A 25,626-nucleotide genomic window follows, 5' to 3' on the forward strand; every position below is an offset into this window, starting at 1 on the left:
TACATATATCCAAGTGGTTTATCATAAGGGACAGAAAACATCTTCCTTTTATTAAGCTAAGCATTTGTGTGTACACAGCATGGTTCCTCTCCACAGTATAATAACTCTACTGAGGAGTACTGAATTAATGGTGGTGCAAAAATGCAGCCCCCATACTGGGGGTTTACCCTCACATAGAGCATTTAAATTAATGTATTTTCAGTTGATTCAATTTAAAAATAATATGAAATTAAGATCTATTGATCTAAATTCTACAAAAATATAGCTGTATTGTTTAACTGAATACCATCAAATAAAGAAACAGTAGAGTTCTTCAATTTTATAAAATATATATCTTTTATTTAAAAAACAGCATCGAATAGCATACCAAATAAGTTAATACAAATGTAAAAATTAAACCATTTCTACAAGGTTAGAACTAAGCTTTTGCTTAATTTTGTGTAGTTAAGCAAAATAAAATTATAAGCTGAACAGTCTATGGGGAAGTCTCACTTCTGGCACATCTATGCATCATTTCTGAACTACTAAATGAGGCCAAATTAACAGTTTAGAATACACTACAAAGATAATATAAAAATAGTTTTCTTTACTAATTAGTACTTAGAAACTGTAAAAAATGAATTTTCTATTTAACAGTTTTCCAGTGAAATCATACATTCAGAACAAAGGAGCCATCTGTCGAGGATCATCTGGGAGAACACTGATACAATCTTCTGCTTTCCCACACAGCAAGCACAGCATGGTGTATTCCTAATTACAACATATAAAAATCTGAGGTTAATTTAATTGCAAAATAATGTCATCACTTTTTAATTCTCCATATATGTGCCTCAGAATCCAGCCATCTAACATATTGTTGGGTATTTCAGTCACATTAGTGACAGAACCTTACATCATCTTAAAATTCACTTCACCCTGAAAGAATATCTCATTCTGATAACATGTTAAAAACCATACATTCTTAATTATTTAATACTTCTATATCAGGTTAGTTTGGTGTTTTACTCTTTGCCTTTCAGACATACTTCAAAACTTACAAAAACATTTAAGTAAATGCAGAAAAATTATTACTTAACATCATCACTTTGATGACAGGGTTACTACAAGCAGTAGCATAGCAAGGGTGTAGAAAAAGGGGGTGAAGGGCAACATGCTAGGGGAACAAGACTGGTGGTACAGCACCAGAATTCATTTATGTACCTGCCCTTCTGAACAATGGTACAAAAGTGAATTTTGATACTGCTTTTGTGGACAGCAGTGCAATACTGAAATGCTTTGGTGTTTATTGTGTGGTATAACTTGTAGCAAGCTGCTTGCTACAGTTTTAAAATCAGAAATACTTTTCTTTTGCTGCTCAACTTACAGCTGAGAGGTACAGCAATGTGACCTACCTGGCTCCGAGGTTAGTAGAGCCACCCAGATCAAAAGGAACCTTTGCTTTTTTTGCTGTTCAACTTGCAGTTGAGGAGCACCAGATCAGGGAACAGCACCATATGTTGAATGAGCCAACTATGGCTCTGACTACAAAAGGGACCAGCCACACATCCAAATTCTACAAGAAAATCCAGTTACACACATCCTGCAATCCAAGGCAACGTCAGACATGTTAGTGCATTTCCCATTAAAGAAAAATATAACTACAAATACCTCATAAGGTATGACATTAAATAATTCTGACAGTCAGTTTTAAGCAGCCCTGCATGATAACAAACCTTCTCTATATAAAACAGCACACACATGAATATATTTTGCTATTTTTAAGGCACCATCAACGTACCATGGCTAAATCTCGATAGAGAAAAGAATTCACTCGGGATTTCACAGCAGATAATGCTTTCTGCATTACTGGTCAGACATACTTAAAAAAATAGCAGAAATAATTAACAGCTTTTCAGTCATTTATTATACAACTTCCCCACAAGACAGTGTCTGTAATTTGCCTCAAAGCTCTCAGCCTTTTTTCCTTCATTAATTTAAGAAATATATGTACATGCGTATTAAAAACAAAAACATACCCCCTCAATATCATCATCTATGTAGCAGAGTTATTTTACACTGCACCAGTCCCTCCTTTACCATTGTGCAGGAACAACTTCATTCCCACTTTATCCAACTATGCAAATAACTCTCAACTAATAAACTAAAATTAAACATAACAAAAATGAAAATTATGTACTTACCAAGAAAAATGGCTCATAGGTAAGTACTAGGCTACTGGCCTTAGGGCCTATATAAGCCTAGACAAAAAGGTACCCTGGCTTTCGCCACCCAAAAAAATTATTTTCCTGTGCCCTGTCGAGCAGAGCCACAGAGGTAATCCCGGGGGTGAATTTCCTATTTCCCATCCAATCATCAAGATTATTCTTGAAGAGTGCTAATGAACAGCTTTGTTTGCTATAGATACGTAGCTTGTTCCAGAGTATGGGAAGTCTCCGGGACAGGAATCTATCCCTCCAGCATGTTCTGTTTATTGTGGTGACAAGGTTTAGGTCCCTAGAGTGTGTAGCTCAGAGGGATTGGGATTTCTTTAAGTGGAGCATATCTAACAGCTCTGGGTTTGACACAGCTTTGTATGTTAGGCAGAGATCGCCTCTGAGTAGTCGATATGTGATGGAGTAAAGCTGGAGTTTTTTTGAGACTGTCTGCGTAGGGCATCTGTTTGAGCCCAGTAATCCTCTTTGTGAGGTATTTCTGTGGCCTTTCCAGTTGTTGTAGATGTCTTGTGAGGTACATACTAAAAGGGACGTTGTACTCTCTAATGGGTCTAATGAGTGAGGAGTAGAGGGGGACAATTACCTCTTTTTTCCTGGATGAGAAACCTTTTGTGATGATGTGTGCCACGTACAAGGATTTCCTGACTACTGTGGCGATGTGATTATCAAAGGAGAGAATACGGTCCACCTGTGTCCCAAGGTCTCTTATCACACTTTCGGTGTTAAGCAGACTACCACCTATGTGGTAGCTCATGGGTACAGAGTTTTTACCAAAGGGGATGACAATGCACTTTTTGGCATTGAGCTTGAGACCATGACTTTGACACCAGGCATATGTCTCAGTGAGGCCCTTTTGTAGGATGTCCACATTGTTAGGAGTTTCGATTATGGCTCCTAGTTTGCAGTCATCTGCGAACTTTGTTAGCCAAAGGCCTTCTGTGTTAGCCCGTACTTCAGAAACGTAGATACCAAACAGGAGAGGACCCAGGACTGAACCCTGTGGTACTCCACTTGTCACTGGTCTGAAGTCGGAATTGGAGTCTGCTACTTTCACAATGTGGGTTCTGTCAGTGAGCCAGCTGGCAACCCATCTTATCACATAGGGATTTATACCTAGTTTAGTGAGTTTATCTATAATTCCAGAGTGGGGGATGGTGTCAAAAACCTTGGCGAGATCTAGAGAGGCTGTGTGAATCACCTTACCCATGTCTACGGGTTTGGTGACTGCTTCAAAGAAGTTTATCAGGTTTAGGAGACATGATCTGCCTTTTACAAACCCAAACTGGGTGGGGTCCAGAGTTTGGAGATTACCAATGTCTTTGTTTATAAGTTCCATGATGATACGTTCCATGGCCTTGCAGACCAGGCTCGTTAGGCTAATGGGGCGGTAGTTCCCAGGGTCCCCCTTTGCAGAGTGGGATAACTGTTGCTGTGCACCATTCAGTGAGCACAAAGCCTGAGGTGAGGCTATGATTGAACATGGTGCTTAGGTGGGGTGCCAGTTCATTCTGTAGTTCGTGTAGAATGCAGCCTGGGATGTTGTCAGGTCCCATGGATGCTGTATTCTTGGCTTTGGAGTATGGTTTTTACCTGTGCAGCCGTGATTACAGGAATTTTGCTTTCTTCCTTTATAGAGATGGGCCCATTAGGGGGTGAGAGGGGGGTAAAGTTAGCACTGAACCTATCTGCCAGGATGTAGCAATATGAGTTGGTTCTGTATATTTAGTGCCATTGTGCTGTAACTCAGAGCAGATCTGAGTGTTGCCATTGAGATTCTTGACATAGCTACAGAAAGCTTTGTGGTTGTCTTTAGAATCGGTGGTGATTTTGTTTTCGTAACTAACAGAGGACTTTATGAGGGCTCTCAGCTTCTTACTGAGGCTGACCAGGGAGTTCCTCCAATCATGGGATTTTACTCTTTTTTGCAACAGTTTCTTTCTTCTGTTGTAGAGTATGTTTATAGCAGGGGGCCACCAGATTGGTTTCATTTTTTTGGAGGATAGCATCTTGGTTCTGTTAGGGATAGCACGATCCATGAACTCTTGTGAGTGCTTATAAAGTGCATTTGTGTAAGATTCAGCAGTCGTACCTCTATTGTCCATCTGCATGGGTGTTGTGAAGTTTGCCACTTCGGTCTTAAGCATGAAGTTGGCTTTGGAGAAATTGTTACGGTGGTTTCCCTAATGGGGGGGTGGGACGTGGATGTCTAGGGTGATTAGCTTGTGGTCGGATCTGAACAACAAGGAATTGACCTCTGGTGTGGAACACCGGTCGCCCATGCTGGTAATGACCAGGTCTAGGATACTCCTGCCCCTGGTGGGGGGGGGGGTGGATAAATTGATCCAAGGCATTGGAATTTATGAATTCCAGAAAACGTTGAGCAAAAGAGTTGGTACAGGAGTACTTTTCTCAGTTAATGGTGGAGTAGTTGAAAAGTACAGTTTTGTACCTGCCATAAATGTAGATGTTCAAGTGTTCACACTGCTGCAGTCATTACATTTGGGTTATACTGCCGTCAGGCGGTCCCGCAGCCGGCCAGAGTTCCAAAGTCTTGGTCCGGCGTCGGTTGCTGTCGCTTCTTCCCTGACGTCAGTGCGCCAGGGGTATACAAGATGCATCCAACGCCATTTTCTTCAGTTTTTCTTGCCCCAGATGTCAGGTGCCCCCAAGTAGGTAGGCAATACATATTGCTAGTAACAAATATACATAGTAAATAAAAAACAACACCTTCAGTTACAAGCAAATACACCTCAAAGGTTGTATGGCAAATCCTGCTCTGTATTTAGAGTAAAGAGGCAAGTGGTAATGCTTGGTAAAGGTGTGCACTGAACTCCAAGTTGCAGCCTCCAAAATTTCCTTGGTAGGTACTCCTCTGAGAAAGGCCGTTGAAGTGGCTGTTGCCCTGGTGGAATGTGGCCTGATGTTATTAGGGACTGATTTTCCATGCTGTGTGTAGCAGTAATGAATACAGTGTCCTATCCCTTTGGATATAGTCTGCTTTGAGATAGCCTTGCAATGTGATCCTGCAGCATATGCTACAAACAGTTGCTCAGTTTTCCTGAAAGTTTTTGTTTTGTCCAAGTAGAAGCGTAGCTGCCTGTGTATGTCCAAAGAGTGCAGAAGTTTCTCCCCTTTATTCTGGGGGTTTGGATAAAAAGTTGGCAAATGGATGGTTTGGTTAAGAGCCACACTAGATTCCACCTTTGGCATAAAGGTAGGGTTTGTCCTTAAAGAAACCCTCTCCTGATGAAAAATTATAAAAGGTTCCACTGCCATTAACGCCTGTAGCTCTGAGACTCTTCGTGCTGAAGTTACTGTCAGGAGCAGAGCAGAGCTGTTTTCCATGATAAAAATTTTAGATCGGCTGTATTGGCTGGCTCAAAAGGTGGCAGGGTCAGTTTTTCCAAAACGAAATTGAGGTCCCAAGTTGGTGTTGGTGCTCTCCGGGGCGGTCTTATGTTTTTAGCCCCTCTGAGGTACAAGGGGTGAGAGAATAAAGGAGGATCTGTGTTGTAATGTGCTGAAATGGCAGAGGCGTGGATCTTAATTGATGAGAAAGATAGGCCTTTGTCCAGCATCTCAGTTAAGTATTGTAAAATCTGAGGAATGTTTGGGACAAGAGGGTCAAGGCTTTGAGCCTGGTTCCAGGCACAGAATCTCTTCCATTTTTTCTGAGTAAGCTTTCCTGGTGCTAGGCCTCCTGGCCTCCAAAATGACATCCATAACAGCTTTACAGACAGGTGTCGCCTGTTTGACTAATGAATCTGCCATGCAGCCAGGTTTAGGGTTTTGAGCTGAACTTGCAGGATCTGATTGTTTTGTTGAGTCAGAAGGTGTGGAATTTGAGGCAAAATCCATGGTGGGCCTTGAGCTAAATTCTTTAAGATTGGGTACCAGTGCTGGCGTGGCCAGTCTGGAGCAATCAGGATCATCTGTGGTTTTTCTTGTCTGGCTTTTAGGAGTACCTTTGAGAGGAGAGGCAGTGGTGGGAAGGCATAAACTTTTAGGCTTTTCCAGCTGAAGGAGAGAGCATCCACTTTCCATGCTTGTGTGTGATAAGTCCTTGTGCAGAATTTTTGTAGTTGGCAATTCAGTGAGGAGGCAAAAAGATCTATGTCTGGGCATCCCCATTTTTACATTACCATGCTGAAGATTTGTGGATTCAATTTCCATTCGTGAGGGTCCATGATATTTCTGCTGAGATCATCTGCCAGAGTATTTTTCTTTCCTGGCAGGAATTGTGCTTGCAGATGAACTTGATAAGTTAGAGCTGTGTTCCACAAGGTCATGGCTTGCCTGCATAGGGGATAAGAATGAGTGCCCCCTTGCTTGTTTATGTACCACATTACTGTGGTGTTGTCTGTCTTTAATAATAATTGTCCTGGATGCAGAAGGTCCTTGAAAGCTGTTAGGGCATTTTGAACAGCCAAAATCTCTTTTTGATTGATGTGAAGATGCATCTGGTCTGTGGTCCACTGGCCCTGAATGCATTTTCCTGCCATGTGTGCTCCCCAGGCGTAATCTGAAGCATCTGTTAGAGTCTGCCTGGCTGTGGGGTAGGGTAAAAGGCTGACCCTTGTTAGGTGACATGCCTGTGCCCATCATCAAAACTCCTGTTGTAGGCAGGGAATCATTGGTATTACTGCTTCTAAACTGTCAGTGTTTGAGTACAAACACTTTTTAGGTACCATTGTAATTTCCTCATATGCAGTCTGGCATATGGTATTAGTAGTATGCAGGATGCCATGAATCCCAGGGCCTGCAGAATTTTTCTTGCAGGGAGATGGGACTTTTTTGCCAGTAATTGAAGATATTGAGTTCGTTGAACTTGTTTGTCTGGCGTGAGATAAGCCATCTGGGCCGTTGTATTTAAGCTGGCACCCAGGAATATAATCTGTTGTGAGGGCACTAGTTTTGACTTCTTTTTGTTTACTGTGTACCCTAGAGAAATTATCAACCTTTTTACAAATGCCAGATGCTGTAGAAGGATGTCCTTTGTCTCTGCTTGAATGAGGTAGTCGTCCAGGTATGGATATATCTGAATTCCTTTTTGTCTGCAAAATGCAATTACTGGTGCCAGGCACTTTGTAAAGACCCTGGGCACAGGAGATAAGCCAAAGGGCAGTGCAGAGAATTGGTAGTGCATTGTACCAGCTTTGAATCTGAGGTATCTTCTGCAATTTTGTCTGATAGGGACATGCAGGTATGCCTCTGAGGTCCAGAGTAACAAGCCAAGCCTTCTTGCACACCATGGGTAGAAGCTGCTGTAATGTCAACATTTTGAATTTCGGAATATCCAGGTAAGTATTTAGAATTGAAAGGTCTAGTATGGGCCTCCAGGCCTTGTCCTTTCTGGGGACCAGGAAGAGTCTTGAGTAAAATCCTTGTCCTTGTTCCTGTTGTGGTACTTTCTGAATAGCTCTCATGTCCATGAGGGCTGAAATTTGTTTTTGTGCCTCTGCCCATTGACTTTGTGGCAGGTCTGGCATTCCTTTTAGCCTTGGTAAAGTATGAAAGTGGAACCTGTAACCTTGAGAGACAATATTCAGAACCCATTTGTCTTGGGTGATTGTTTGCCAGTTTTGAGAAAAAAGTGCTAGTTTTCCCCCTAAAGGGGCTGCCAAAAGGGGGAGTGCTTGGCGTACGAAGGGGGAAGTCATTGGGACTGTTTCCTGTAAGGTTGAGACTTGTCCTCACCTCCTTTTGGGGTTGAGGTGCCCCACTGTCATCTGTTAGAGCCTTGGGGTTGAGATCTGCCTCTTGGGTGTCTGTATCTGCCTCTCTGTGGCCTGTCTGACACTGGAAAGGACCAATTCTTTGTTGGCCAATTTCTGCTAAAGCGAGGTGGCTGTACCTGTAAGAAATCCTTGACTGTTTGCATAGATTTAGCTTTATCCTCCATTTTCCTTAACACCAAACAAGATGATATGCTGTAAAGGAGCATCCAATAATTTTGCCTTAACATGATCAGGTGAACTCTGTTCTTTTAACCAAGCATGTCTTCGAATCACAGAACCTGTAACTGCGGCTCTACAAGAGGCCTCTAAAGAATCAAAACCACATTGCAGAGTATGTTTTCCCACCTGTTCAACTGCATGCAATAAATCCTGCATTTCTTTACAGTCAGGAGCTTCTGAGCTTGCAAGGATTTTCTGTTTTAACTGAGCCATTAAATATTGTTGGTACTTAAGCATGTGAAACTGGCAATTTAAAGCCCTTATTGCTAAAGCAGAAGTGTAAACTTTCTTCCCCCATCTATCCAAAGCTCTCGAATCTCTGTCAGAGGGTACTGGATTTTTTGCAATGGAAGCCTTAACCCCTTTTGGACCCTGGGAAATAGTTTCTGGATCAGAAGGGTTTTTATAAAGAAACTTGAGAGAGTCAGGGACTCTATAATACCTATCTGGCTTAGCTGGTGCAGGGGGCAAAGAATCAGGAGATCAGCTGGATTCAGAGAACACATCATCCACAATATCTAACACAGGCGGAATAGCCAGGGGCCTGTGTTGAGGCAATAAAATGAAATCCCGGAGCCTTTTCTTGGATTCTGAATAATCCTGGCATTCCCAATGGAAATGCTCCCTCATGGTGTGTAAAGGTTCCCCAAAAGAATAATCCTCAGGAGAAGAGGCTGAAGGGATAGATTCTTCAGCATCAGAGTCCGCATAGGGGGGTAGAGAGTATCCCCGGTCTGAAGAGGAATCAGAGAAAATGGAAACCTGATCAGAGGAATCCTAGTCAGTATCCTGCCTAAGCCTTTTCTCAGGAGGGGGATGGGAACCCCCGATTAGAGTAATGAGGTCTTCGGCCATTTTAAGCATTAGTTTCTTAGGCATGGAGGACTGTCCAGGAGAATGCTGTACTTGCTTCTTTGTCTTTAATGGTACTTTTGTCTTGGCTGTTGCTTTAATGGTAAGTTGTGAAGGTCTGAAAACACCCTCAGAAGCTGTTGCCTAATCATCGGCTCTGGACCCATCTGAGGGATTAGTTTCCATAGGCCCAATACCTTGAGTTTCCAGAGGCCTAGTTGTCTCCACGTGGGAGTCAGAGGCGGCCTGTGGCTCTGAGGTAGCGGGTGTCAGGGACTGCGAAAGCGCCTCACTGAGAACCGGCGACTGGCCTAGAAGAGGTTTTGTCGTCAGTTTTGGACCTCGGATGCCTGTCTTTATCCTTGTCTTTGTGTTTTTTTCAGAATTGCGGTCGTCGGTTGATCCAACGGCATAGTATAATTGAACCTTCGGCCAAAGTAGTGTAAAGCAAAATCAAAACGTCTTTTGATAGTGCGTTGGTTAAATCTAGCACAAAACCGACTACTAGTGACGTCGTGATCAGGGCCTAGGCATGGAATAAAGTAAGAGTGAAAGTCCTTATGAGGTATTTGCTTCCCACAAGAAATACAATTATTAACTTTTTCTGACATCGGTCTGAGGCAAGAAAAAAGTTTCCCCAATGGGGTACTTAGCTTTATTGAAGACTTTGGATCTGAAATTCGACTTCGAAAATCTCAGGAGTCGGCCGACCGGCACTTGTGAACTGCTTCTGCTTCGGGCACCACGCGGCAAGAAAGACTGAAGAAAATTGCGTCAGATGCATCTTATATACTCCTGGCGCACTGAAGTCAGGGAAGAAGTGACAGCAACCGAAGCCGAACTAAGACTTTGGAACTCTGGCCGACTACGGGATCGCCTGACAGCAGGATAACCTAAGTATAATGACTGCAGCAGTGTAACATGATGAACATTTTCCCATTACTAGGGTGTTGGGTTGTACCCTAATATTTTCCAGTGTATCAAGAAATGAGGAGTGGGAATCCTGGGCCAAGGTGGGGGATCTGTAGCAAGTTACAATTTGGATTGCAGTCTTGCCCAGAGTTAGTTGCACTTGGATAATCTCAGATGCATTATGCTGAGCAATTAGCCTGGAGGTGTGGATATCCTTAATGAATATGGACACGCCTCCACCTTTGTTTCGGTCCAGGTTAGGTGGCCGAAAGGTGTGGTATGAATTATAGCCTGGTAATGCAGGGGTGCTCTCTGGAGCCTTGAACCAGGTCTCTGTCACTGCAGAGACATCGATGTTCTCCATTTTAAGGAGTGCCTTGAGTGAATGCATTTTGAGGTTTACACTTCTAGCATTGAGTAGCATTACCCTCAGATTTTGCTTCCTTGTACTTGTTACGGTGGTGAATTTGTCATTTGAACCTGGTCTAAAAAAGGTACTACAGGGGTGGCAAGAGCCTTAGCCAGTATCCGGAATCACAAGGGCGACAGGTGCAGGCCATCTCTGGTAAAGCATCATGGTCTGTCGATCATGTCATCCCAGGCAGACAGATACTGGAACCCCTTAGAATGACACCAGAAGCTTAGCCAATTGTTGAGTCGATTATTTTGTCCTTGTACTGTGGTATCATTTGGGGTGATGGCAGGATGCTACTCAGGGCTAGGGTCATACCTGCCTGGGCTACAAGATCGGAGAGCTCCTCCATGTCTCTTTTCATGTAGTCCAGGGAGATGCGTCTCGGGTCATTCACACCAACATGGACAATGACAGTCATATTTGTACTTGTTGTGGAGTGACCTGAGTGTGTGCGTTATATGGCGGATGCTGGCACCCGACAGGCAGCTGACAGTAACTTTCTCCTTGTGCAGCCTGGTGAGTGGAACATCAGTGTGCCTGACTATAGAGTCACCTATGACTAGAGTGTTGGGTATGTTGTTACGCCTTATGGGCTGTGGTTGAGTGGCACACAGAGTTTGTGGGTTATGTGTCATTTGGGTTTTGTTGGGGGGGGGGTGGAGGTTGCTTGCGTTTCTGCTTTCGTGGTCTCTGCTGCTTGAGCAGATTTTTATTGAGAGCCTCCGCAAATGTAGGTGTGTGTTTTGTGTTGCTATGTGCATGTTTTGGTGGTGTAGGTTTTGAGGGACTATGTGATGAGTGTGGTGTGGTGCAAGTGTTTACCTTCTCCTCTTGACTGCCTAGCCCAGTCTTGGGTGAAGAAAGCTTTGCTTCTAGTTTGGCTATATAAGTGCATCTCTCACAGGCTGTAGTGTTGGGTGATAGGAGGAGAGGGATGTCTGTGTACATGAGGCAATTGCTGCATTGCCCCAAGATGCCCAGATTCATCAGGTAGACAAGAGAAAACACCAGGAGCTGACCGTTAGACATGCCTGGATAGGTGGTTATTTATTAAGTACTAAAAACTGTTTTCCTCTAGATAAGTGAGGAAAGTCGAGTGCTGCAGTAATTTGTAGCTTATTTAGTGCTTACGACAAGTTCTGAACAAGTGCTTAGCTCAAAGAAACAGATTTGAGTGCTAAAACTAAAAAACTGGCTAGTACTAAGGGAAAATTTGAAGAGCAGACTTTATGGCACCAAGAACTGTTTAACCCTAGCTAAGCAGCGATGCATAAAGTGTATTTTTTTTTTTAATATGACAGTAGCAAATGAGCAAACTGATTTAAACAAATTAACCAATACAAAGCTAAAAGCTGAGCCCTGTTCCAGCAGTCTTCAATCAGACAAGTTCCAACTGCACACTCCTGCCACTAGGGTGCAGGGGAACCTACTCCAACAAAAGATGGTCTGGATTAGTGCTCAAGTTAATTAAACAAAGCTAGATTCAGCAGGTCTGAATTTAGTCTATGCTACAGCAAAAGTACAGTTGTGTACACTTACCATAAATGTAGATGTTTGAGTGTATTCACTGTTGCAGTAATCACACTTGGGTTATCTGCCTGCAGATTGCCCTCAATTGGCCTGAATACCAGAGTCTTGGGATTTCTGTGTTGGATGCTGTCACCTCATCCATGACGTCAGGTCATTAGGGGTATAAAACATGCAGTCAACATCAGTTTTTCTTGTCCCATATGTCAGGAGCCCCCAAAATAGGAAGCAATCAAATGGTGTGGAACACCTCCAGTAAAGAGTAAATGCCATTTCCATAAGATATGGCCAAAAAAAGAGGATAGGTAGAAAGTATAGAAAGACAGGGGACTGGAGGAAGGGCAACCAGGACTGCAACAGTGAATACATTCGAGCATCTACATTTATGGTAAGTGTACACAACTGCACTATGTTCTTCATATTTCACTGTTGCAGTCATCACACTTGGGTTGATTCCCAAGGCTGAGAAAGGGTGGAGGCAGTCAAGAAGTAGTAGAGCTGGCTAGCAGGCCTTGTAAGACTGCTGTGGCAAATCCAGCTCTGGATTTGGAAAAGATAGGCAAGTGGTAATGCTTGGTGAAGTTGTGTACAGAAATTCAGGTTGCAGTTTCCAGGATGTCCCTGGTACGGACTCTCCTGAAAAAAGTTGTACATGTTGAGGTAGCCCTAGTGGAATGAGGTCTAATCCCCTGTGGGGTAGGTTTACCATGGTGTCTGTAGCAGAAATGGATGCAGTGTGCTATCCAATTAGAATTTTTTTTTTGGAAATGGCCTTGCCCCCTGCCCCTGTAGCAAAGCTGACCAGCAGCTGGTCAGATTTTCTGAAAGGTTTAGTCCTTTCAAGGTAGAACCTGAGCTGTCTGTGCATGTCCAAGGAAGAATCCTTTCCCCTTTATTCTGAGGATTAGGAAAAAAAGTTGGCAAATGGATGGATTGGTTTAAAGCCACATTGGATACCACCTTGGGCATAAAAGATGGGTTAGTCCTAAAGGAAACCCTAGCCGCATGGAAGATAAAAAGAAGTTATGTACTTACCATAATGTTCCATGTGAGTTGTTTATCTCGCCTTTATTCTCACTGATGGGTTCGGAGCTGATCCTCAGCTCCGACACGGCCGATAGCAAAGCTCAAGGTTTGCCAGTAGCTCATGACCAAGCCCCTTATCCCACAATGCACTGCTGGAATTACCTCAGACCTTGTTTGGTGCGAGTATATATACCCTTTTATTTACTTCTTTTTCTACAAGGAAGCACTTCCCAAAGGGGAAGAAGAAGTATTGAATAACCAGGATGGTACCAGCCTCTAAGTCAACTGTCAGCCAAGAGGGGGAAGGAAGGAGGGACGTGAGAATAAAGGTGAGATAAACAACATGGAACGTTATGGTAAGTACATAACTTCTTTATGTGAAGTTGTTAAATCTCGCTGTTTATTCTCACTGATGGGTAGCGTCCTTAGCACCCTCAATCTTGGGTGGCTCATGGGAGTAAGTTTTTTCAGTACCGTGGAATCAAAGGAAGACCTGTCCCTGGAAGCCTTATCTACTTTGAAATGTGTGATAAAGGTATGAGGCTTAGATCAAGTGGCTGCAGCACAAATATTGTCAAGGGGCAATTTAGCTTGAAAGGCAGAAGATGTAGAAAAGGCTCTGGTAGAATGAGCCTTAGGTTTGTGTGTCAATGGCATGTTTGCATTCGCATAAACAAAGGATATGCAATCTGATAACCATTTAGATAGGGTTGTTTTAGCCACTGGATTACCTTTTCTGGCCTCCGAAAAGGATACGAAAAGTTGATCTGATTTTCTACTACCCTCAGTTCTGTCAAGATAAAATCTGAGCTGTCTGTGTACATCAAGTTTGTGCAGCATGTATTCCAATTTATTAGAGTGGTTGGGAAAAAAGACTGGCAACTCAATGACCTCATTGATATTGGATTCAGAACAGACTTTAGGCAAAAAGGAGGGGCTTGTTCTGAGAGATACTCTATCAGCATGGAAAATCATGTAAGGAGGCTTGACAGGATAATGCTTGAAGTTCTGACACACTGCAGGCAGATGTAATGGCTACTAGAAATATAGTGTTCCAGGACAAATATTTGAGATCACAAGAAGATGCTGGTTCGAAGGGGGGGGGGGGGATAATTTGAGACAGCATAAAATTCAAATCCCAGGGAGAATAAGGGATTTTGACAGGAGGTCTCATGTGTAAAGCACCTTTAAGAAAAGCCTTAGATAACTTATGGCCCATAACATTCAACCCATCGAATCCAAGGTGGAAATTTGATATGGCGGCTAACTGGACTCTTAACTGTGGCAGCTGCTGCTCCTTCTTTAAAAATCTTTGTCAAAAATTCTAAACTGGACAATAGAGGAGCTTGGAAAGGGTTGATTTTCTGTATACTGGCCCAAACTGAGAACCTGTTCCACTTACTGCGGTATAGTTTCCTGGTGGATGGCTTGTGAGAAGACAAAAGGATTTGTCTTGTATCATCTGAGAGCGAATGAAGCCTGGCAATTAGGGAATGTGGATTAGCCAAGCAGTCAGTTTTAGGGACTGCAGTGAAGGATGGAGGTCCCCTGACGGGTGTGTCAGAAGGTCCGGAACTGGGTCCAGAATCCATGGATCCTCCAGTAGATGATGGTGAAGGAAGGGGAACCAAATCTGTCAAGGCCAGTAGGGGGCTATGAGGATAACTGTCCTTCCCAGCGACTTTGCTTTCTGTAAAACCTTGGGTATCAATGGAATAGGTGGGAATGCATATAGGAGACCCGGAGGCCAATTGTGTACAAGTGCATCTCTCGGGGAATGTCCTGGAGGTGGTATTCGGGCAAAGTAGCTTCGGCATTTGGTATTGATGTGACTGGCAAAGAGGTCGCAGCAAGGCTGGCCCCATTTGTGGAAAATCAAATCTGCAACTCGGTTGAGAGACCACTCATGAGGCAACTGTATTGCCCTGCTTAGCTTGTCCACTATCACGTTGGATTTCCCTGGGATGTGCGTTGCTATCAGAAAATGGTGGGAAGACACAGCCCATTGCTATACGCGGAGGGCTTCTCGACGAAGGGGGTAAGACTTGGTTCCGCCTTGTTTGTTCAAGTACCAGACCACTGACATGTTGTCCGTCTGAATTGCAATTGTCCCTAGAGGAAGAGAGTCCTGAAAGTACTGCAACACCAGAAGTACTGCTCTCAACTCCAGAACATTGATATGCAGATGTGACTCTTGATCCGTCCATGTGCCTTGGGCAGTCTTTCCCTGAAAATGGCCCCCCTAACCTATCAGTGAAGCGTCCGTGGTCACAGTGGCTACTGGGGGGGGGGGGACAAAGGGTCTTCCGATTGTAACATGAAGAGACGTCAACCACCACCGAAGGTCTCTCTTGCAAGAATCTGCGATGAGAATCATGTGGTGCATTGGTAGCTTTTGGTAAGACCACTGAGCGAAAAGGAGCCATTGAAGGATTCGCATATGCATCCTTGCAAGTGGTACAGCCAGGATTGCTGCCACCATCAAACCTAGCACCTTCAAGACCTCTGCTGCTGTAGGTTTGTTCTTTGACACCAGTGAGATGACGTGTTGGCGAAGAAGTGAGACTCTTTTGATTGGAAGACGAGTGATGGATGAGGTATCTAACTCTGCTCCTATAAAAACGGTATGCTGCGATGGCAATAAGGCAGACTTTTCGAAGTTGATTGTAATGCCTAACTGATGGCAGAGTGTCAGAGTATAGTGTGTTGCCCGAGTCAACTGATGCCTGGTGGTAGCAGTGAGGAGCCAATCGTCTAGGTATGGAAACACCTGGAATCCTAGACGCCTCAGGTAAGCCATGACCACTGCCATGCATTTGGTGAACACCCTGGGGGCTGTAGTGAGACCAAAGAGCAGGGCTTGAAACTGGTAATGACTGGCTCCCAGCCGGAAACGCAGGTGACCCCCTGGAGCGCCTGTTCATCTTTATGTGATAGTACGCGTCCTTGAGATCTATGGAGCACATCCAATCGTCTTTCCCTAGGAAGGGAAGAATGGACTGAAGTGTGAACATTCGGAACTTCTCTTTCTTTACAAATTGGTTGAGTCTGCTGAGGTCCAAGATAGGTCTCCAGTCCCCTGTTTTCTTTGGTACCAAAAAGAATCTTGAGTAAGTTCCGAATCCAACTTGGTCTGCTGGGACTGGTTGGAAGACTTTTTTCTAGCAATTTTTGGACCTCTACGATTGCTTGTTCCCTGAGACCGGGTGGAACATCTGGGATACTGTTTACAGGAGTAGGAGGGGAAGAGAATGGTATGAAATTTCCTCTGGAAATGATGCTTTGTACCCATGTATCTGATGTTATGTTTAGCCAGGCTTCTGGGTACTAAGACAAGCGACCCCCGACTGCCTCCAGAGCCGGACAGCCGAGCCTCCTTTCAGGAGTGCTGGTAGGGCTGACCAGAAAACTGGCCTCTGTCACCCTGTTGCTGCGGACCCCCTCTGCCGCGCGGGCGGCATCTTCTGTTATAACCCCCTCCCTCTGCCTCTAGAGGGGGTTTCTCCACGTGCGTCCTGAAAGGCTCCCTGTGCTTTTCGGAACCACATTTTCCCACACCTAGGGCTCTTGGGATAGAGCCGAGTAGGGGTAGAAAAACTGACTCCAATGGCAGATATGGTCTTGCCTTCCTGCTCCCACCTGGTTACAGTTTCCTTTACTTTAGGCCCAAGCAGTGATGAGCCATCAAATGGGGTGTTGATAAAGGAAGACTTAAAGGGCTCTGCAAAGGAACAGAGACGCATCCAGGCTCGTCTCTGCAGAGCAATGCCTGAACTACCGGCTCTACTCGAACCATCAGCTTCATAAGATATGAGACGCACAGACGAGTTCACAACCAAGTTTAGGGTAGCGAGCTGTGTGTTGACTTTGTCGGCAACCCCTGCAGTTACCGTACCCTGGAGAGCATCTCCTAGCTCTTTCAGGAGATCTCTCTGCAATCTTGTAAAATGGGTTAAATAGTTCAGCGATTGCAGAGAAAGTCGCTGAACTAAACATGCGTTTCCCATATCTATCCATGATCCTAGAATCTCTGCTAGGAGGATGGATAGAAGCGGATGTTTCAGACACTTCCTTTTTGGTGGCTGCAGCTACTACCATGACATCAACAGGCACTCCTTTGGTCAAAAAGGCTTTGTCCACTGAGGCAGAGATGAACTTATTCGGCTTCCGAGGAACAGGTTCCATGGCCTCCAATGACTCCCACGCCTTCCAAGAGATCAGCTCCATGAGCTTGTCGTAAGGCAGAGACACCCAAGAAGTGAAAGGTTGAGACTCAAAAGCCTTCAAGAGCACTGACTCGTCCTCAGTAGGGGTTTTGGACTGCCAACTGCCCCTCTAAGGATCTCCAATATCTCCACAAAGGAGATATCCTCAGAGGGGGATCGAGGGGACACTTCTGATTCATCCAAGTCCGTGTCGGATGTCAAAGACTCCTGTGGGGAGTCTAAGTCCCTCCTCTTGCACAGTCTCTTCCTAGGTACCTCCTCAGTGGGTAGATCTGGGGAGGTCTTGAAAGAGCAGGGGATGCCCTGTGGGGCTACTTGAGGCTCAGGGTCTCTATGCTTAGGAGGACCGGTAGACGTAGAAGCGGACACAGGAGCTTGAGGGGAGAAGGAAGCCCGAACTGATGCCAACAATGTCTTAGGACACAGGACTCTCCTCATGGCATTGAAAGCACCATGGCTCTGACGAGAAGGGGTAGACTGATCTGGAGGGACCGTCTGATCCTCCCGCACCGAAACCATGGGCTCAGAGCCAGAGGTAGGAGCCAAGCTCATCCAAGCTGAAGCTCCGAGAGGAAGAGTCGGCACTGACAAATCAGTCCGACTATCCTCCCCGGACCAGACAGGAGTGTGTCGGCTCCTAGTGTCCTCTGTCGGCGCTGAGGACATCCCAGTAGATGGAACCGACAACACCGGTGTGGGACTCGGTTCCATAGGTTCAACAACTATCGATTCGGGCTCCTTCAGCTCAGAGTCCAGTACGGCTCGGAGGAGGAATAGTCAAGTCCGGTTGAATGGTCTTCGGCTCCGACGAAATGGTCGGGGCCGACAACAATTTAGCAAGTCCTGGTGCCTGTAGAAGCTTCTGCACTAGCCGATCCATATCAGAGAGGCTGACCGAAGACTTCGAGGAATGCACCGAAGGTGCTGACTGGATGAGGGAGCCTCAGAGACCGGCTCCAAGACTGGGAGCTGGCTCCGAACCAAAGGGGCACTCGGTTCCGAGGACTGTGGAACCGATGACCATGTACCCTCTTATTTTTTTGCCTTCTTGGTTAGTTTAGAATCTGAAGATTTTGAAGAAGTGCTGGCACCTTCCTGGCTACCCAACGCCTCTGAGAAAGTATGCTGCAGCAACACCCTATCAATGAGTTTTCTTCTTCTCTCTGAGAACCCTAGATGAAAAAGAGTGGCAAATACTGCAAGAGTCTTGGAGGTGTTTAGCCCCAGAAAGTAAACACATTGGACATGTCTGTCCGTGATGGACATTTTCTGTCCACAATCTGGACATTTCTAAACCCTGATTTGGGGTGAGACTTTTCCCTCTCATCCGACATGTTATAAACAGACACACCACAAAATTAACCTGTATAGGTTAAATACAGGGCTAAACAAAATGATCAATAGTCAGGAATACTTTAATTGTGATACCAAAGGGATAGTATACCTGGCTTTTTGTGAAACATGTGGGGCATTCTATATAGGAAAATCTGAAAGAGCTTTAAGAAAAAGAATCTATGAACATACTTATGAAATATCTATTAAAAAGGAGAGTAGTGCTCTATATAAGCATAGTAAAGTATGTAAAGATTATAAATTCAAGTTCTTAGTTATAGAAAGCATTTTAAAGGATGTTAGAGGAGGTCCTTGGGAGACCAGAATTGAATATAGGGAGCTGTGGTGGCAAGTGGCCCTAAATGCAGATAAATTTCCAGGGCTTAATGACAATATATCTATATTACCTTTACTCAAGTTAAGAGCTGCTAAACTGTAAGATTATTGTTTTGCAGTAATAACTTTTACAACCACAAGAGGGCTCCATTACACCTGATTCAGGCTCACACTGTTTATTTCTTTGTTTTATCTCTGTTTAAGTTATTTTATGGGATTTTATGAGTTTTAACAAGTCTTTCTTATGAAAACATTATGAAGTTCATAGGTTTTAATGTTCACATATGAGAATTCATAGGTTTTATATCAAGAAGGTTGTGTTTTTTATCTCAAGTGGTAGCATAATATGTGAATATTGAATTGTTTTCTTTGCAGTAGCACTTTATTATTATTACATCATGAATTTATGCCTTTTGAAACACTTAATGGAAATATGTAATTACATATATATTTTTTATTTTCAAATGTTATATACATATGTTTTATGAATTCTACAAACAGTCATATGTGCAATATTTTAAATGGCATTTTGAAATGACTTTCTTGATTCTTAATTTTAATTTTAAATGTCTCTTTAAATTTTAGAATAATTTCAATTAATCAATTGATGGTCAACGTTATATATACTGTGTTAATTGAATGTACTGATTGTCTGAAGAAGTCGAGAATCTGACGAAAACGCATACTGTCCGTTATCAGAGGATTAAGGCGTTTACATGTTTTTTCGTGGCTGGTGACAGCCTTGTCTGCTTGGTTTTGGAATAAAGAGCTTTGGCTGACTTCCTGGTGGCGATTGTTTCGTTTCGTGGTTGCCTTTTGACTCCGTTTAAATACAGGGCTAACTAGGCCCACACTAAAAAAATACTAATAACAAGTATACAATTGTTAAAACTAAATAGGGCTAAGAAAGGGCCCAACACTAAGAAAAACTAAGCCAACACAGGGCACTATCTCTACAATCTAACCTACTTAAAACTATATTATTTTAACAAGAAACACACACACACACACACACGAAATAAGAATAATCTCTCAAAAAGAAGTAGAAGAAAGTTTTTTAAACTTGCGATTTAGCAAAAAATGGTCCGAGCTGACTGGATCACCGAGATCTCTCTTGCCGCGGCAAACTAGATCTGAGGTAATTTCAGCAGTGCATTGTGGGATAAGGGGCTTGGTCTCGAGCTACTGGCAAACCTTGAGCTTTGCTATCGGCCGTGTCGGTGCCGAGGATCAGCTCCGAACCCATCAGTGAGAATAAATGGCGAGATTTAACAACTTCACATTGAAGGGTTCCAGAGACATAAGGGCCTGTAACTCTAGACACTCTTCTTGCTGAAGTGATGGCTATCAGTAAGGCTGTTTTCCAAGAGAGGAATTTTAACTCTGCTGTAGCAACAGGCTTAAAAGGGGCAAGCATGAGCTTCTCTAGTACAAAGTTAAGGTCCCAGGCAGGAGTGGGAGCTCGACTTGGGGGTCTTAAATTGTTAGCTCCTCTCAGGAACCGTTTAATCAGAAGGTGAGAGAAGAGGGGTGGGCTCAGTATTTTAGTGAGCTGAGATGGCAGAGGCATAGGTAGGTACTAGGCTATCGGCCCTGGGGTCTATACAAGCCCAGCCAAAAAGGTACCCTGGCTTTTGCTACCCAAGAAAATAATTTTCCTGTGCCACTGTCGAGCTGAGCCACAGAGGTGATCCCCGAGGTGAATTTCCTATTTCCCATCCAATCATCAAGATTTTTCTTGAAGAGTGCTAATGAGGAGCTTTGTTTGATATAGATAGGTAGTTTATTCCAGAGTATGGGAAGTCTCTGGGACAGGAATCTATCCCTCTGGCATGTTCTGTTTATTGTGGTGACAAGGTTTAGGTCCCTAGAGCGTGTAGCTCGGAGGGATTGGGATTTCTTTAAGTGGAGCATGTCCAACAGCTCTGGGTTTGACATAGCTTTGTATGCTAGGCAGAGATCACCTCTGAGTAGGCGATATGTGATGGAGTAAAGCTGGAGTTTTTTGAGACTGTCTGCGTAGGGCATCTGTTTGAGGCTGGTAATCCTCTTTGTGAGGTATTTCTGTGGCCTTGTTGATGTCTTGTGAGGTACATACCAAAAGGGGCGTTGTACTCTATAATGGGTCTAATGAGTGATGAGTAGAGGGGAACAATTACCTCTTTTTCTGGATGAGAAAACTTTTGTGATGAGGTGTGCCACGTAGAAGGATTTCCAGACTACTGTGGCGATGTGATTATCAAAGGAAAGACTACTGTCCACCTGTGTCCCAAGGTCTCTTATCACACTTCTGGTGTTAAGTATATTACCGCCAACAAGTTCATGGGTACAGAGTTTTTACCAAAGGGGATGACAATGCAGTTTTTGGCATTGAGCTTGAGGCCATGGCTTTGACACCAGGCATCTGTCTCAGTGAGGCCCTTTTGTAGGATGTCCACATCATTAGGAGCTTAGATTATGGCTCCTAGTTTGCAGTCATCTGCGAACTTCATTAGCCAAAGACCTTCTGTGTTAGCCTGTACTTCAGAGAAGTAGATACCAAACAGGAGAGGACCCAGGACTGAACCCTGTGGTACTCCACTTGTCACTGGTCTGAAGTCGGATTTGGAGTCTGCTACTTTCACAGTGTGGGTTCGGTCAGTGAGCCAGTTGGCAACCCATCTTGTGACATACCGATTTATACCTAGTTTAGTGAGTTTATCTATAATTCCAGAGTGGGGGATGGTGTCGAAAGCTTTGGCAAGATCTAGATAGGCTGTGTGAACTACCTTACCCTTGTCTACGGCTTTGGTGACTGCTTCAAAGAAGTCTATCAGGTTTAGGAGACATGATCTGCCTTTTACAAACCCAAAATGGGTGGGGTTCAGAGTTTGGAGATCACCAATGTCTGTTTATAAGTTCCATGATGATACGTTCCATGACCTTGCAGACCAGGCTCGTCAGGCTAATGGGGCGGTAGTTCCCGGGGACCATGGTGGCTCCCCCCTTTGTGGAGTGGGATAATTGTCACTGTGCACCATTCAGCAGGCACAATGCCTAAGGTGAGGCTTTGAAAGAACATGATACTTAGGTGGGGTGCCAGTTCGTTCTGTAGTTCATGTAGAACGCAGCCTGGGATGTTGTCTGGTCCCATGGATGCTGTGTTCTTGGCTTTGGAGAGTGTGGTTTTTACCTGTGCAGCCATGATTACAGGAACTTTGCATTCTTCCGGTATAAAGATGGGCTCTTTAGGGAGTGAGGGGGGGGGGTAAAGTTAGGATGCTGGCAATATCAGTTGGGTCTGTATATTTAGTGCCATTGTGCTGTAACTCAGAGCAGATCTGAGTGTTGCCATTGAGATTCTTGACAAAGCTATAGATTGCTTTGTGGTTGTCTTTAGAATCAGTGGTGATTTTGTTTTCCTAACTAGTTTTGGAGGATTTTATCAGGGATCGCAGCTTCTTACTGAGGCTGACCAGGGAGCTCCTCCACTTATGGGATTTTACTCTCTTTTGGATTGTTATGAATCTTAACTGATGAAAAGGAGAGGCTCTTGTGGAGCAGCTCTGTTAGATAATCTAGAATTTGAGGCAAGGAGGGCACGGCTGAGTCCTTCCCTTGAGACTGGCTCCAAGAGTATTTATATTCCACTTCTCTGAATAGGATTTCCTAGTACTGGGCCTCCTGGCCTCAGGGATAAAGTACAGTTGTGTACACTTAGCATAAATGTAGATGTTAGAGTGTATTCAATTTTGCAGTCATTACATTTGGGTTATCTGCCTGCAGGTAGCCCTCAGCCGGCCTGAATATCAAAGTCTTGGGTCCTGCATCGGATGCTGTCTTCTTCCATGACGTCAGGTGGTCAGGGGTATAAAGCATGCAGCCGACACCATTACATCAGTTTTTTCTTGCCCCAGATGTCAGGTGCCCCCATAATGGGAAGATATATATATATATATATATATATATATAATATATATTTATTTATATTATATATATATATATATATATATATATATATATATATATATATATATATATATATATAAGGTTACACCTCCAACAAAAAGCAAATACACCAGAAAGCTGAAATACACTAAACAAGAAGAAAGGTATAACCAAGAGAAGTCAGGGGGCTGGAGGGAGGGTAACCAAGACTGCGACAGTGAATACACTCGAACATCTACATTTATGGTAAGTGTACACAACTGTACGATGTTCTTCGTGTTTCACTGTTGCAGTCATTACATTTGGGTAGATTCCCAAAGCTTAAGGCAGGGAGGAGGAAGTTAGAGAGCATTAGGACCAGCTATTAATCCCTGCAAGACTGCAGTGGCAAAACCAGCTCTGTATTTAGAAAACATAGGAAAGTGGTAATGCTTGGTGAAGGTATGTACAGAGCTCCAGGTAGCAGCTTCTAGGATGTCCCTGGTAGGAACACCTCTGAGAAAGGCTGTAGAGGTAAGATGCAGCCCTGGTGGAATGTGATCTTATCCCCTGAGGGGTAGGTTTTCCATGTTGCTTACAGGAAAAGAGAATGCAATGGCCTATCGACTTAGAAATGGTTTGCTTTGAAATGGCCTTCCCCTCTGCCCCTGCATCAAAGGCAACTAGCAACTGTCCAGTTTTTCTGAGAGGCTTGTCTGTACATGTCCAGAGAGTGCAGTATTCATTCTCCTTTGTTCTGTGGATTAGGAAAAAAGGTAGGCAAATGAATGGACTGATTAAATGCCACACTGGATACCACCTTGGGCATAAAGGAAGGATTGGTCCTGAGGGACACCCTGTCAGCATGGAAGATGATGGGCTCCACTGCCATGAGGGCCTGAAGTTCAGACACTCTTTTTGCTGAATTGATGGCTAGAAGGAAAGCAGTTTTCCAAGAAAGGAATTTCAACTCCGCGGTTGCAGCTGACTCAAAGGGAGGTAGAGTGAGCTTTTCCAATACAAAGTTAAGGTCCCAGGGCTGAAGTAGGGGCTCTCCTGGGTGGTCTTAAATTTTTGGCCCCCTCTGAGGAATTGTTTCAGCAGGGGGTAAGAGAAGAGGGGTGGCTCAGTATTACAATATGCTGAAATGGCTGAGGCATGAATTTTAATTGATGAGAAGGAAAGGCCCTTGTGGAGCATCTCTGTTAAGTATTGCAGAAAATGCGGTAAGCTGGGCACTGGTTGTGCCCATCTCTTGAGTGTGGCTTCAGAAACAGTATCTTTTCCACTTTTCAGCATAGGATTTTCTAGTACTAGGCCTCCTGGCCTCCAGAATGACATCTAGCACCTGCTTACTGAGGAATGCTATTGAAGAGGTCAGGGAATTAGCCAGGCTGCAAGGTTCAGGGTTTGAAGCTGGGGGTGCAGAATCTGGCCCTCCTTCTGGGACAGCAGGGAAGGGGTCTGAGGCAGGTGCCATGGATCCAGCAGCGACATACTGCACAAGAAGGGGTACACCAGTGTTGGCATGGCCAGTCTGGTGCAATCAGTATTGTCCTTGGTTAGTCTTGTTTGATCTTTAGCAGAACTTTTGAGAGGAGAGGCGGGGGGGGGGAGCATAAAAGTACAGTTGTGTACACTTACCATAAATGTAGATGTTAGAGTGTATTCACTGTTGGAGTCATTACATTTGGGTAATCTGCTGGCAGGTTGCCCTCAATCGGCCTGAATTCCAAAGTCTTGGGTCCTGCGTCGATTGCTGTCTCTTCTTCCATGACGTCAGGTCATCAGGGGTATAAAACAGGCAGCCAATGCCATTTTCTTTAGTTTTTCTTGCCCCAGATATCAGGTGCCCCCCAAATGGGGAGCAAAAATATATAAACTATATATACATGCAACAACATAAACTTTATCTTCATCTAAAAGCAAATACACCACAAAGGGTGTAGAATATAGTGAAGGAAAGAGAGGCTCCAGAATAAAAAGGGGGATGGTGGGCGGGTAACCTGAACTGCAACAGTGAATACATTTGAACATCTACATTTATGGTAAGTGTACACAACTGTACTATGTTCTTCATGTTTCACTGTTGCAGTCATTACATTTGGGTAGAATCCCAAAGCTATGGATGGGAGGCTGCAGCTAAACAGCATTAGGGGCTGATATAAGGCCCTGCAGAACTGCAGTGGCAAAGCCCGGCCTGGACTTGGAGAAGAGAGTCAAATTATAATGCTTTGTAAAAGTATGAACAGAACTCCAAGTAGCAGTTTCTACAATGTCTTTGGTTGGTACCCCTCTGAGAAAAGCTGCTGATGTAAGCTGCAGCCCTGGTGGAATGAGACCCAATGCCCTTGGGTTTACCATGATGCAAGTAGCAGAAACGAATGCAGTGGCTTATCCACTTTGAAATAGCCTTTCCCTCTGATCCTGCAGCAAATGCCACCAGTAGCTGTTCAGATTTTCTTTGAGCTTTAGTCCTGCTCAAATAAAATAGTTGTCTGTGTACGTCCAAGGAATGTAGAATCCGCTCCCCCTTGTTCTGCGGATTTGGATAAAAAGTTGGCAGATGAATAGTTTGGTTAAGAGCCACACTGGAAATCACCTTGGGCATAAAGGAAGGATTGGTCCTGAGGGACACCCTGTCTGGGTAAAATATGATAAAAGGCTCCACAGTCATGAGGGCCTGTAGCTCTGAAACCCTTCTTGCTGAAGTAATTGCCAGGAGCAAAGCTGTTTTCCATGATAAAAACTTTATATCTGCAGTAGCAGCTGGTTCAAATGGAGGCAGGGTGAGCTTTTCCATCACAAAATTGAGGTCCCATGCAGGAATTGGTGATCCTCTGGGAGGCCTTAAATTTTTGGCCCCTCTAAGATACTGTTTTAGCAAAGGGTGAGAAAAGATTGGTGGCTCTGTGTTGTAATGA

The 25,626-nt window shown here is 44.1% G+C and overlaps 1 protein-coding gene across 1 annotated transcript in view; it reads right to left on the reverse strand.

The window, feature by feature from the left end:
• Window positions 1-312: 312 nt before the first annotated feature.
• Window positions 313-25,626, reverse strand: part of CHURC1 (churchill domain containing 1) — a 578,504-nt gene continuing 553,190 nt past the window's right edge. The window contains exon 4 of the mRNA XM_044073776.1: window positions 313-750. Coding sequence (XP_043929711.1) covers window positions 658-750 — 93 coding nt within the window. The 3' untranslated portion in view covers window positions 313-657. The remainder of the gene's footprint in view (window positions 751-25,626) is intronic.

The sequence above is a fragment of the Protopterus annectens genome, chromosome 6.part0, assembly GCF_019279795.1.
Source record: "Protopterus annectens isolate FY-2018-M chromosome 6.part0, PAN1.0, whole genome shotgun sequence".
NCBI lineage: Eukaryota > Metazoa > Chordata > Ceratodontiformes > Protopteridae > Protopterus > Protopterus annectens.